Source organism: Sciurus vulgaris, assembly GCF_902686455.1.
Source record: "Sciurus vulgaris genome assembly, chromosome: 8".
In the NCBI taxonomy this organism is placed as follows: domain Eukaryota; kingdom Metazoa; phylum Chordata; class Mammalia; order Rodentia; family Sciuridae; genus Sciurus; species Sciurus vulgaris.
This window is the reverse complement of record NC_136468.1, coordinates 83,450,429-83,465,914: the sequence shown is the minus strand read 5'-3', so window position 1 is coordinate 83,465,914 and position 15,486 is coordinate 83,450,429. Positions and strand designations below refer to the sequence as shown.

Sequence of the window (15,486 nt, the reverse complement as noted above, 5' to 3'; positions counted from 1 at the left end):
TTAAGTGAAGTATTGATACACCAGTCGCTTCCTTAACTCAACCCCGATTGCTCACTGAATGACTTACAGACTCCTTACTTTATCCCAATTTATTTTTCCAGACTTATCAATCATGTTCTCCCCATAAGAACTCCATGCTCAGTCCTTTAGAGCTATCTCAGGTTTCTCTAAACGTTTTTTCTTCAGGCCACCCTTGTAGAATTGCCATCTCCTCTCTCTGAAACTTCCTCCCCATGAATTCTGATCCATGCTTGACATGCAGCTATTGTTCTTCCGGGGTAACCCGCTCCAGGTAGGAAGGAGGCCATGCTCTAACTATTTACACCTGTCCTGTAGGATGATTATGGAGTCTCCTGTCTCCTTAACAGTGTAAGTCCTGCTGAGACAGACACACACGAGGTCCAGCCATGCACTGCACACCTGCTCAGCCCAAAGGTTCACAGAGCCCAGAGTCTCAGCAGACCCCAGAGAGCCACACTGAAGACACAGCCTGTTAACTGGCACTTGTCCTTTGCAAAGAGTCACTGAAATTCAGACCTATAATATAAATCCTCCAACAGATTCACATTACAGTTCCAAAAGCAACTTTTATATAATATACAGGGAAAGTAAGGGTTTCTTACTTTGAGTTGTAGTTGGACCCTGGTCAAAAAGAATTTCCAGCAGTTTTCCCTGGAGTCCACCATACCCAGACCACGAACTTCATTACGAATTCCAGAAATTATCTTGTCTGCATCTTCATCACTAAACAGATCTGAGATTTCTCCTGTTTTCCCCCCAACGACAACAAAAAAAGAGCAGAATTAATCAAAGATCGTTGAAATTTAAACTGTAGATGAGACATTCATTCTAATGTTTGATATGTTTCATAAAATAAAGATCAGCTTAAATAAGAGTTTGAAATTAGAAATGTCATTTTTCTTCTTTTTTGCTTTTTCAAGACATACAGAACATTGAGGACAAGCAATGATGGATGCACCCACTAAACCCGCACATGTAGGAATAACATTTACTTCACTGGAGTCCTCTCTAAGGTACTTCTCATCCATAAGCAGACTAAGAAAGCAATACACCTCAAATTAGTTAGGTTTATAGGTTTCTCCCCGAAGACTGCCCCAGCAAACATCTCAAAGACAAATTATCTCTCTTTAAAGTTCACTGAAACTACAGATAATTTGTCATTGGGGAAGATCTTTCAAGAAATGTGTTGGTTTAATCACCTGATGCCAGCAAGTCATTAATCAGCACGAGAAAGCTCTCATCTAGAACGTGGGCATCTGTCAGCAGGAACACAGTGGGCATGTTCTTGGCTCCGGTTCTGATGTACAAATTGGCAAGATCTACCTGCAAGGAAAGAGGCCATCATTCATGTTTTGTTAAAATGCTGATGTGATGTTGGAAGTACGTGTGTGAGTGCTGGGAAGAATAGGGGAACTTCAGCCTGGTGGCAGTGCACAGTGCCTTTCCTCCCAGAGACCCGTCACAGGGGAAGACAGTGTGACGTCACCTCCACTTTGGGCATATGATGATGAGAGTCATATTACATGACGTTAAGCCACACAAGCAGCTTCACGGAGCACATGGACAGAAATGAACTGCTGATGAGTGACAGCTCTGTTCTAACAGAGAGCAGAGCACTCAGGGATACCTCTGCCCAGCAGCAGGGGTGGAAAGATGTCTCATTCCAAAAATAGTCTATTTTCACTGAAAACAGTTTTCACTTTTTATTTAGTTAGTAATATTAAAAGCATGGATTTAAAAAAAAAATAAATCTCTCTTTCCACAAATTAAAAGTACTATTTTCTCAATAATATTACAATTAAGAAGAATTAAAATTTTATAACTTTTTCTTTCTCTATTATAAAATACCTCTATTTCCTTCATGGTATTCATGGTATTTCTTGAAGCTTATTTTTATGAATGTTAATGTAGTCACTTGAATTCTTTTATAATTGAGTGTTTCATGGTATATCTTCTCTATCCTTTTTATTTTGACCTACTTGTGTCATTATGTTGAAAGAGCATTTATTTTGATGGGATATATTTGGATCTTGATTTTTTTAAGTTTGAAAATCTTTGTCTTTTAATGGGAATTTTTAGAATGTTTACTGATCATAAGTATAAATAAAGTTGTTTCAGTTACAAAAAAAAAAAAGGCAAAAATTTTAAAGCATGACAGTTTCCTGAATGTGCTCTTGACATTTTATTCTCATATTCTATCTAAAGGAGACAACATCTACTTGTCCTTGGAAAGAAGGTGTCTTTTTCTTTCTACCCTCTCACACACAGAGATACTAAGAGTTCAAATTCAGGGTCAGTTAATGCAAAGGAAAAACATATTTGTGTAAGCGAACATTTGATCAAGTATTTCTGGGCCAGGTTTATTAAACCTATTAAACCTACAAAAATACATAGAAATTCATTATTACCAATTTGACCAGGAAGACAAAATGGCCAGAGGCAAATAACTCCTCGAAGGAACTGCCCTTCTCCCATGGTCAGGGAGACCTTGGCCAAAACTAGGACTCCCAGATGACTTGGGAGCACTATCAGTTTAAGCTCTATCTGCCAGACAAAAGGGTCAGAGGCCTCTGCAGCCAACAGGGAATCAAAAATATTTGGGAAACGAAGCTGCAGTTGCACTGGACACATACACATTTTTTTCCTTGCCATGTTCTATAAAATATAACTGTTTACTTGGCGTTTTATGTTGCATTAGGTATAAGTGACCTAGAGATAATTCGAAGTATACAGGAGGACGTGCATAGGTTGTATGCAAATATGAACACCATCTTATAGAAGGGCCTTGAACAGCTGCAGATTTGGGCATTGTGGGGGTCCTGAAACCGAATACCCATGGAGAGCAAGGGATAACAGCACTGTTGACTGTACTTACCCGAAGTTCTTGTATCCCATACCCTTCCACCAGAGTGATCTGAAAGACCTCGAGGCTGCAAATATAAGCTGCCAGCCTAGACAGGCTCTGCTTGCCGCTGCCCCCTACTCCAATTAAGAGGGCATACCCCCGAGGGGTTCTCAGGATTCGACTGATCCGACACCTGGTAAAAGAAAGAGCACTCATCCCAAAATGAAATCTCAAATGCCCTGGGATAGGTCTGTTTTGCTTTATTAGATAACTACTTAGAGACTAAATTCCAATTTTTATTAGCAATACTAGTCCCTGTTCACATGTTTCCCCAACAAAAAAGGATACTGCCTACTCTGCCCTCTACCTATGTGCCTAAAAAGCTTTCCCAGGCCAGCAACACTTTGTACTCCTTTTGCTTTATCATTCACCACCATACTTGAAAACATATACAAAGCCTTGTGTCTAAACTTCAAAGTTTCTTGATCGGCAAGATATGATCCCAATTCCACATCAGCATCCATGTGCAAGGATGTTAAGGGAGAATATCCTTGCCGGCCTGGAATCTTCCGGTACCATTATTTTGGAAGGAATGGTTTTGTTAAGGCTAACATACATCTCCACCTGATTCACCATGTAGATTAAACACTTGCTGCTTAACATGACCCTTATTTCCTTCAGTTAAAGCCTCCCCTGCATAGACCACTGTAGAATAATTTACTGAAGCTATTCAGTATCAAACCTTAAATTTCCAGCATGGTCAACTAATCCCTGTGCTATAGCATCTGAGAGGTTCCAAATTCTTACGCTGTTGATATCATTGCTACATTCTTAAATTAGGTATAAGTTGGCTTTAACATGAGTGAAATGTGGGTTCAGTTGAAGAAATAAACCATAGTTATGTTATAAGCAGAAAGACACACAGCACAATACGAGCCTGTAGATGCACAAGTGATAAAACAGGGTGCCATTGTGTTTGCTCTAATTTCCTTTTCTGAAATGAACTTAAACTTCAGGCCCTGAAAGCTCCAGAGATTGTTTTTTTGTTTGTATGTGTTTTTTTTAATAGTGCTTTTTGAAAAAATGAAGTTGGGGTCATTTATACCAAGACCAGTAACTATGAACACTTCCCCAAACCCTCTAATATTCAAAAAGACAGGTTATTTTTACAAGTTGTTATCCCATTAAATTTTACTTTACATGACCACATGACACAGCCACCATGGGAAAGCTATGACGTGACCGAAACCCCAAGTTCCAAGGCCAGGTTTGCATTTCATGCTAACACTTGCCTTGAGGTTCCTGCCTCGTGAGATTCCCTAAGTGGCAATTTCCCTTTCTATGATACCCAAGGACATGTTCTTAAATCATCTTCAATCTGGCTTCCAGCTCACCAGGTCTGATCAAAGACACGGCTTTACCTGTCAGGCCACAGGGGACAGCACACCAAAGGCTACACAGGAGAATACTTCCTCAGTATCAGTGGGAGGTTAGCATCACCTGAGCCACACGCACTCAGGGTATTCTAACCAGTTGGAACAGTGTCAGAACAACCCACTGAACACCAAAGTCGTTGATGCCAATTAAAACTCCTCCTGTCTGAATAAGGAGAGGATCCCTACAAAGGGATCAGTAAATCCATCAGAGCTTCGTGTCTTTATAGCAAGTGATCATAGTGAGGGTTCCAAACTTCCTGAAGCACAGAGGCGAAACGTTTTAGAGAAATTCTAAAAACTGAATTTTCCACATTTGTTTTGTCTCAGTTTCCATTCCCTTCGTTCGTTCTTTCCTCCTCCTTCCTGTTTCTAATGATAAAATTTTTTCTTTTTCCTCTGTGTCCACTGTCACTGATCAGAAAGGCCAGTGAGGATGAGGGTGACTTGGACCAGGAGAGCACTGGATGTAAAGATGCAACTGACTCTTCACCCAGCAGCAGTGATGCGAGTTCCTTGGCCTTAGAGTCAGTCCTGTCAGCCCCATGCTAAAATCCACCCAGCAGCTTCTCCCTGCACTTAGAACATCAGCAAAGTGCTTACCCTGGTTAACGCTCAGGAAATGCACCTTTATCAGTCAGGCCAGATCCTGCTCTCCATCCTGAACATACATTGCTCACCCTATTTTCTCTGTGCTATATCCGCCTTAAACCTTTCTTCTGTTTCTTGGACATTCCTGCCTCAGGGTCACATGAAATCTGCCCTCCATCTGCAATGTTCTTTCAGACATTTCTAGAATCCCTGCTTATCATTTAGATTTCAGCTTAAATATCTACTGCTCCCATGGATACCCAGGCCTTCTTTGGGAATCCAAATGTAGGTTGAGTGTCCCTTATCCAAAAATCTGAAATCTGAAATGCTTAAAATCCAAAACTTTTGGTGGAAAATTCTATATTCGGCATCAGGCAATTGGTTATAGTCAAGACAGACACACTACAAATGTTGTACAATATTACCTTTAGGTTATAGGTATAAGATGCATGTGAAATGTAAACAAACTTTATGATTCAACTTGGGTTCCATTCCCAAGACATCTTATTATGTATGTGCCAATATTCCAAAATTCGAACAAAAATTTCAAAACCTTGAACAATTCTGAACCCAAGCATTCAGGATAAGGGATCCTCAATCTGTATCTACTTTCTCAGAATTAGCCTATTTTATTTCTCAGTATGACCCATTGCTTTCTGATATCTTTCTTTCTTCTTTTGCTTGTTTGTTCATGTCCTTATAAACATCCATTGCTGACACTAAAATGTAAGCTCAATTTGGAAAGGGATGGTGGTGCTCGCTTTTGGGTCTCTGCACTGAGAACAATGATTGAGACCAGGGGTGCCATAGGTACGTCAACTGTGCACTACATGAGGTGTCCAGTTAAGGAGGGATTGGAGAGCCTTGTCAGTTGAGCCCCACCCTAGGACAGCTATCTTAAATTTTCTGCCCATAAAACATGCTTCATCCTTTCTTTCTAATTTGCCCCAAGGTACTAAGGAAGAAGCATGCCATTTCCTACTTGGCACTCAGGTGGGCACTCTACAAGACCTGCTCAGTCCGGGAGAATTGGGTTGAGTCCTGTTTCTCCCACTTAGAAACTATGTGATTCTGAATGAGTCATTCATCTTCTTTCTTAATGTTCTTCTCTGAGTGGGCTACAGAGAAAGAAAATGAAAATCTGAATGGATGTAATGGCTTGGAAGAAAGTAGTGTGCTTGTGTATGACGTTAAGATTATGACAAAATGAATAGCAACTTGCTTGTTTCAGTTCTGTACAACAATGGAGAGAAACAGAGAGCTCTGGCACAGCCCCTTGAACAACAACTGGGGACTATCATGCTTCCATTCACAGAAACGTGTTGTGACCAGTCAACTCACACGTGTTGCATGGCATCTTCAAATAAAACCAGGTGCATGGCGGCATTCAGCTCGTTGTAGTTGTCTAATGTTTCCATGAGAATTGTCTTGAGCACTTCCCAATCCTTCACTGGCATGTAACATGGGTCTTCCCCACCACGAGCAAAGTGGCAATAAACAAGGGGCTGTTGGCACAGCACATGACTGTTGACACCCTACAGGACGAGGAAAAGAAAAATATGGTGTGTCAGCTATCCAGACTCCTCTGAGGCAGAGCAGCCGATCGAAGGAAAAGTCTGCAGATCCATCCATAGCTAAGTAAGTGGGAGAGTGCTCTCAAGTCCAGACTCAGAATGCTCTGGAATCCCAGTTGCAAAAGGACCTGAAACTCACTCATGTCCTTCTCTAACTTTGGCCCCAACACTAACTGGTGTTACCACAAGTAAGGACCTCTGAAATTCATATACTTACTTCAAAATATTTATAAGCAGTTTCCAGCAATTTTTTCTGAAACAAATCACAATCTTTTGTGTCTGTCAGTTTGTCTCCATAAACACGGGAAGATTCATGGAGCCACAGGTACATTAAATCATTTGGACCTTTTAAACACTCGGGAGAAGCAAACAAAATCCCCTATAAGGTGACAATGGAAACATACCTTTAATTGGGGAGATTATGATATTATAAATACATTAATTTTTAATCGTCTTTTTAACTGTATGCTAAATTTAGAAATTTAAAAGATATACTGTTTACAGTGTGTGTATGTATACACGTTCATGTCAAAATACCTTCATCTTCTGATAAGCAACATTAAAAAATTTAATACCACTATATCCATTTTTAGTAATATAACTAGGACTGTATTTTATCAGTTCAGGAACTAAACATCACATCTGAGTACTTGTACTTATTAAGTCTCCCAGTGGATTTAGTTCACAAAACCAAAGAACAAACCACATGAAAATCACAGGAAGCTTTTCTTTTTTAAACTTAAATCATTTGCTATCAGTCTTACCCCTTCACTTGACAAACAATGTTAAGACCAAGTAAACTGCTCAGGTTCACACTTTGTGGGCAGTTTTGGGATTAGCACCAAAACACTGAGACTCCTGTGCTTACTCTACCCTGTGCTTCAGTATCCTGGTTCATACAGGCCCACTTCTCAGGGAGCGGGTGTTTGCTCAGCACTTGCAGAACGCCATGGAGCTATGGAGAATCGAACTTCAAAAGGCTAAAAAAATTACTTGGAAGCATCAGGTGCCACTGATGGGCTGGTTATGAAGGGTGAGTAGGCAGGACCACATTCCACTTTACCCAGAGCCTCCTTTCCCTTTCTTATGTTTCAGACTGTTCTGTGTGTGTGTGTGTTTTTTTTTTTTTCTTTTTGCAGTGTCAGGAATCAAATCCAGGGTCTAACACATGCTAGGCAAGCATTCTACCACTGAGCTATATTCCCAGCCTCCCCCAAAATCTGCTTTTAAACAATACTTTATTAAGCATAGTCTTTCTGGCAGTTGCTATAAAACATACATGAAAAGAAATGGTCCATGTTATTAATAACTATTGTCTGATGCTGTGTTAGGGTTTTGAGGCAGTTGAGGAGTGATTTTGAGAAGAGTTACAAGATGAAGAAATCCTGTAAAATTTGTACTCTTCTCTCTCTCACAAAAGAACTTCATATCATAAATAACCTTCCAATTACATTTACTATACAGGGTAGATCATACTGGTTGGACTTGCCTTAATTCTGGATTTTCAATTCTCTCTTTAGAACTTCCTTTGTAAACTCAACATATCAACACCGTCCTTTTACCAGATACTCTAGTTTGGATCTTAAGGGCCCCCCAAAGGTATATGGAGTAAAGTCTTGGTCCTTAGTGTGGTGCTTCAGAGAGGTGGTAGCGAGGTGGGGTCTAGCAGGAGGTTTTAGGTGATTGGTACTATGACTCTGAAAGAGATAATGAGACCCTGGTCCCTTCTTCTCTCTTGCTTCCTGGTCATGAGGTGAGCAATCTCGGTCCATGATGTATCCCTGCCTTGATGTGCTGCCACATGACCAAATTGACGGTGCCAAATGATCATGAACTGAAGTCTCTAAAACTGTGAGTGAAAATACCTTTTCTTTTAATAAGTTGATTATTCCAGGTATTTGTTATAGCAACAGAAAGCTGACTAACATGCTAGGCAAACTAATTTTCAATATCAAACCAAAATGCTCCATTGATTTAAAAATTATTTCTCCTAATACATGTTTAAAAATCACATACGAATGTTTTATGACAAAATATGACCATTCACTCACTCAATTTAAGGAGTTTAAATCTCTATCTTTGCTTCTATTGTTAAGTGGGACATAGTTGAATGTCTTCTAAAATTTAGGAGATCATTAAGTTATGAGGGCAGAGTGACATTAAAGAGGTGCTAGGTGCTTGTCCCTTTTGCCCTTCTAGGAGGACACAGTGTTCAAGGAACCATCTTGGAAGCACTGATCAGACCCTCATCAAGCACGAACATGCTGGTACCTTGATCTTGGACTTCCAAACCTCCAACACTGTGAGAATTAAATTTCTATTACTTATGAATTACCTAGTGTTGGGCATTTTGTTACAGCAGCACAAAGAGACTAAGACACTATACAAACTGAGGGACCCACTGTTCTAATTGATAAAAAAGGGGATAATAAACCTGCTGTATTTATTTCAAAAGAAGCTTATGAGTATAAAAGAATGCATATAAAATTATATAGCATAGTTTTAAAGGTAAGTTCCATAAATGAGTATCATTAATATTCCTACAATTATTTCTCTAGTTGAGAAGGATAATGTGAAGCAGTCAAGTTACCTGGAAGATGTTTGATAGGTCTCTTAGATTGAAAATGTAGTGGAATTTTATAGCCGTGGGTAAAAAGGTTTGTGTCATCATCTGATGGAATGCTATTGTTGCCTGGATCAAAGAAGGGCCACTCCTGAAAACTGATGGACCAAATGCCTGATGCTGGAAATGGGAATGGAAGATTTGTCCATAGATGGTGTTTAATGCATCCAAAGATGGGAAGTTGAATGCAAATACTGTAAAATGTCTCTGAAAAGAAAGAACAAATGTGAGTACTACAAAATAGGGATTATAATTGTACCATAAAACTGCAAAATGGCTCAGCTTTTTCATTTCTCCCTGTATCCAGGTCACTGTCATGTAACTTTTTGGTGTCTTTCACTGACATGGGTTTGGCCAGATGACTTGCTCCGGTCCATAGGATGAGATGGAAGTGACAATATGCCAGTCACCCTCAGAGGCCTGCATGTTTCTTCTTGATCTACTAAGCTTCTGACTTTTCATGAACTCTATAGACCTACCAAGGGATAAGACAAACCAAAGCAGAGCCACATGGTCCCAATTACTACAGCTGAAATCACACTAGAAAAGCTGACAGTTCACCCTTAGACAATTACAAGCAAGCCCAGCCGAGACGAGCAGAGTTACTCAGCTCACCCCTAGTGGACTCCAGGTGAGTGAGTGACACCATTGTATGTTACTGTTGCATGTACACTGGTGGTAGCCATCACCTACCTGCGCCAGAAACCTTACACACAGATGTTTACAGCAGCTTTATGTTTACTTGCCAAAACTTGTTATGATTTGTATATGAAGTATTCCCCCAAAAGGTCCTGTGCAAATGCAGAAATGCTCTGATGTAAAATGATTAGATTATGAGAGCTGTAAACTCATCCATGGATTAATCCATTTGATATATTCATAATCTGAATGGTAGGCAGGTGAGGCATGGCTGAAAAAAGTAGGTCACTGGGGGCATGCCTTTTGGGTTTATATTTTGATCATTGATCATTGTTCCTTGCTTTCTGTCTGCTTCCTAAGGCCCAGAGCAATGGAGTTGATTGACATGGGCTGAACCTCTGAAATTGTGAGCCAAAATAAACTTTATCCTCCAAGTTGTTCTTGGCAGGTATTTTGGTCACAGCAACGAAAATCTGATAGAACAACCAAGCTGCCCTTCAATGGGTAAATGAATAAACTGTGTACATTCATACAATGTATACTAAACAGCAATAAAAAGAAATGATCTTTCACACCACAAAAAGACTTGGAGAAACCTAAAGAGCATACCTGCTAAGCTAATCCAAAAAGGTTACATACTCTATGACTCTAATTATATGATATTCTGTAAAAGGCAAAATTATGGAGACAGTAAGAAGGTAATTTTTTAGGAATATCCAGAATACATAGGGAACTCCTAAAACAATAACAACAAAACACTTGAATCAAAAGTCAGCAAAATATTTTAATAGAAATTTCCCACAAAAGATATACAAGCAGCCAATAAGCACATGTTCAACATCACTAACCATTAAGGAAATACAAATCAAATCTCTAATAAGATGCCATTTCACCCATATTAGCATGGCTACTATGAGGAAAAAGGAAAAGAGAAAGTAAGAAGAATCGGCAAGGATGTGAAGAAGTTGGAACCCTGTGTACTACTGCTGGGAAAGAAAAATGATTTAGCCATTGTGGAAAACTGAATAGTAGTTCCTTGAAGAGTTAAAAACAGAATTACCATAGGACCTAGGAATTCTACTTTTGAGTATGTGGTCAAATGAATGGAAAGCAGGATATCCAAAGAAGTTGGGGGCAGTGAAACTATTCTTCATGATAGCATAACAGTAGATACCTTCCTCAAGTGTCTGTGAGAACCCACAGAATGTACCACACGAAGAACGGGCCTAATGTAAACTCTAAGTTTCAGTTAATAACAATGTATCAATATTGCCTTATCAGTTGTAACTAGCACAGTGGGTTGATACTAGGGTAAAATAGAGAGGGGAGGGAGTTCATGGGCACATGGTACTTTCAGCTCATTTTGCTATAAACCTGAAATTGCTCTAAAAAAAAGGAATCTACTAATTAAGAAAAAGTTTATATGCTCAACCAAATGTCCAGTAGAAAGCTTACTTTGTATTCAAAAGCACCAAGAATCAAGGATTTGAACCTACAATTCATATTTGGGAGAGCTGTACTGTACACCTTACCTGCAACCTTGGATTAACGGTGAAACTGCCCACGGTGGGATTCATGCAGGCGACATACTGACAGTGGTGAACTTCTTTAAGCATCACCTTCTGTCTATCATACCTGAAAGACAGAAAATAGAACTTCAAATCCAAACACTGGAGATAACAATGAAATGCACTAGTTCATATAAAATTTCATCACAAAATGTATTTTTACAGTTGCTCTGTGAGGTTGATCTGATCTGGGAGACAAGTGAACTGTAGCCCAGAAAACTGAAGGTGGTATGACTCCTTGGATGCCACAATTGCGATCTGAATGTTACCAAATATTTACTTACTCCTTTCTCCCTCTCCCCACCTCGCCCCTTCTCTCCCTTTCCCTGCCTTCCACTCTCAGTGCTAGGAATTGAACCCAGGACCAAAGCACTTAGGCAAGCACTCTACCACTGAGCTACACCCTCTGACCAAGCTTCTTTTTAATAATTGAGTGTGAGTTAATTCTTAAAGAGAACATAATCTCTAGACAGTTCCTATGTTTCTAGGCTACTTCTCAATCCAATCTTTGAAAGATACAAAGAGAAACTATTCCATCTAATATAATGGATAGGGATATAGCCTAAATCCAAAAGATCTTACAGAAAATGCTCCCTGAAAGAGAAAAAACTTGGAGATAATTTCATCTTAAAATGTTCATCCATAATAATTAGATTTGAGAATACAGAGAATTGCTTACCAGTGTCCATAATCAATATGCTGTCGAATCAGAGCATGAGACTGAACAGTGCCATATAAATCCACTTCAGGCATGTTCATATCATCAAGGAAATAAACCAATTTTTTATTTCCTCCTGGACCATAGTTACGACCAGCTTTTTTCTCTAGAGGTTTCTCAAGTATTCCTGAAATAGATAATTCTGTCTCTCAATTGCTGGCTGAATATAAACTTTTTGCCCTTAGTATCTTTTTCTTATTCTTCCCTTTTTTCTGTTGATTTATTCATCTCATGGTTTCACCTGTCCACAGGTATCACTACAGGTATCACCTGTCTACTCTTGAATTCCAGGATCATCACAGGTATCACCCATTCACTCTTTAATACTAGGGATGTGTCTCCAGCTCCCTCATCCTACGTCACTCTCTCCTGCTGATACCTTTTCTGTTGCCAAAAGTCACTCCAAGTCTCCTTTTCTGGGGACTTCAACACATTCTCATTGTCTATCACTTCTGAGATCACTTCTCTGCTGATCTGAGACTTCCCTCCCTGGATCCTGCTGCTGGTCCAGCTATAGCCTGGTCTCTCAAACCTGCTCCATTTTCCCTGTAGGACACCACAGGAGAGGGTCAAGAAAATCTCCCACATCTCTCTTCTTACACCACTGAAATGCAAAGCACAGAGGACAGTAGACATCACCCCTGTGTTTATATTTCTTCATGTGCCTATGACGTTGAGTTGATACATCAGTCGTGGGTGTGGAAAATCCTGAACAGTGTGTCTCAGACACAGTATCTAATTCCATGTTGACTCTTCCAGCCGACTACAAATACCTTGGGGTCAAGGAATTGTTATATTCACATGATGACCACTACAAATATGTAATAAGTTAAATGGGTAAATGAATAAAGAAGCATACAATGAACATCTTTTCCAAGCAATAGACTCATGTTCCCAAATGCTGACTGGACATCAGTTCCTGTGAGCCACTGGCACTTGGATGTTCAAATAATTCTAAATCTCTTTTCAAACTTCATTCAGAGCCACTTCTCTCTTTTGCCTTCTGAGCCTCTGATGAGGTTATCATTCTCTCAGTTGGGTCGTTGCAGGCCAAGACTTTCTGTCGGTCTCCTGTCTAAGCAACAGCCCATAAATGGTACCTCCCGCTCTTGCCTTGTGTTCCCAACTTGTCACCTTCCTACAACTCTGGCTCAAGACCACAATACGTTCAGCTGGATCCTCCCAGGAGGATCAGTCTCCCACCTTACAATTCTCTTCCCTACATGGTTCCCTGCTGACCTGGCTGACACTTCTCTGCTTCCCCTGGATGGTTCACCACTTCCTAGCAAGTGAAACTCCATCTGCTCAGCTTGTACCCCAGCATTCTCTACAGTTACGGTGATCGGCTAGCCCAGGTTGTCCAGGACTAGACTGTTCCAGTTTTAACATTAAAAGTCCCACGTTCCAGAGCACCCAGCGGTCACTGTGTGCACTGTAACCCCCACTTGGCACTGCAGTCTTTCCTCAACTTCTGCTCACTCATTATGTTTCAGTCATCTTCCAAATTCACGGAACTTGTCCCACAATGTTCTCTTCCAGGTCTTTGCTTAAGTTGCTCCTTCCAGATCTCTTCTTTGCCTACGTATGACCTCAAACATTTGAGATCCTAACTCTCTGTTTTCTTTTTCTTCCTATTTATTTTTTTTTAAATTATTTTTTATTTTTACAGACTGCATTTTGATTCATTGTACACAAATGGGGTACATTTTTTTCCTTTCTATGGTTGTGTATGATGTGGATTCATATCATTCGTGTAATCATACATGGACTTAGGGTAATGATATCTCTTTCAAAGTAAGGACGCTGATGACTAGAGGTAATTCTATTCCTTGTACTATCAGGCAATCTCTAAACCTTGTTCACATCTGCACCCCTGTGTATGTAGCGGGAGAAGCACTTACTCTGCAGGGCTGCAGATGTTGTGTAGTAGTTGAACGGCACGCGGGATACTATGAATTCCTCAGAGAGACTTGCCAGCGTCCCACTCATAAAGACGGTTTTTCCCACTCCAGCATTTCCAACCAGCATGAGTGGCTTTCCTTTCTCAAGCAACAATTCAATGAAATACTTAAGACGAGTCGTCTCTGATGTGTGAACCAGAACTTTCTATGGGGGAGTGGGAGACACCAGAATGAGAGAAAGGTCAGGAAGAGACACAGTCTTTTCAAAATTTTATATCTGATCCAGCACAGTCACTTTAGAATTGAGATGCAAAGAATTGTTAGTTTGAGTTAACAGCCTGAAGGAGAGATTCCACTCAATTTTAGTTTTGAATTGTCAGCTGTCAGTCATCTCAGCTGGAGGAGAGCAACTGGTTATGCCGTCAAGATGCCACAGCAAAAGCAACTGATGTATATTTTCTGAACCAAGTTCTAGTCCCTAAAGCTCTCTCTCACCCTCCCTCGAAACTCATCTGAGGGAATACAGTGAACACTCCAGAAGCTAGCCACCACTCTTTAGAAGCTGGCAAAAATGACAACCCACAGCAACACCTTGGCCCAGTTAAATAGCACAATCCATCCAAAGAGGGCTGGTGTGGAGAGACAGTGGTGGAGGGAGGCAAGTGTCTTTCAAGTGGAAGAGTCACAAATCCAAAGCACATGTGAAACTTATTATGAATGCATTACTTAGTTAAAAGTTAAAGCTTTATTTTTTCCATTTTGGAAACTGGCTATTTATTTACTCATATACCATGTTGTTTCACAGTAAATTCAAAGTGGCTTACAGGAGTACAACAAAAGGAAAACCACCAATAAAAACTAGTGAACACAGATTAACATCCAAGATCAGGACAAAGAGATAGTAGATATAGACTGCAGGCAATGGAATTCCATGTAGTGACTAAAGGCTGACGGGCTACATTTCTTAGAGACTGTTATGGTTTGGATGTGAGGTGCTCCCAAAAACTCATATGTGAGACAATGTAAGAAAGTTCAGAGGAGAAATGATTGGGTTCTGAAGTCTTAGCCCAATCAGTGAATTAATCACCTGTTGGGATTAATTGAGTGGTAATTGAAGGTAGGGAGGGTATGGCTAGAGGGGATGGGCATTAGCTTTGAGGTATATATTCATATTTGGTAAGTGGAGTTCTCTCTCTCTGCTGCTCAATAATAATCACATGAGATGCTTCTCTCTGCCACACTTTTCTGCCAATGTTCAGCCTCGCCTTGAGATCTGAGGAATGGAGCCTGCTGTCTGGAGATTGAGACCTCTGAAATCATGAGCCCCAAATACATTTCCTTTCTCTAAAATTGTTCTTGTCAGGTCTTTCAGTCACAACAGTGAAAAAGCTAACTAAAACAGAGTCCAAAATTAAAACAGGAAAAAACTACTACCAGGATTCATGTTGTTCATAAGAAATAGGTGTAAGTATAAGGCAAATAATTCTTCACTTGGTTCGGATACCCTGAATACTAAATGGATCATTCCAGAATTCAATCTGGATTCAATTCATGATATGAACATTTACTCTAG

General features: G+C 40.1%; 1 protein-coding gene across 1 annotated transcript in view; it reads right to left on the bottom strand.

Moving 5' to 3' along the window:
• DNAH11 (dynein axonemal heavy chain 11) overlaps positions 1-15,486 on the bottom strand; it is a 335,620-nt gene that overhangs the window by 139,269 nt on the left and 180,865 nt on the right. Inside the window, 9 exon segments of the mRNA XM_079151923.1 lie at positions 624-766; positions 1,221-1,344; positions 2,897-3,059; positions 6,232-6,425; positions 6,682-6,843; positions 9,055-9,294; positions 11,259-11,361; positions 11,974-12,139; positions 13,914-14,118. Coding sequence (XP_079008049.1) covers positions 624-766; positions 1,221-1,344; positions 2,897-3,059; positions 6,232-6,425; positions 6,682-6,843; positions 9,055-9,294; positions 11,259-11,361; positions 11,974-12,139; positions 13,914-14,118 — 1,500 coding nt within the window.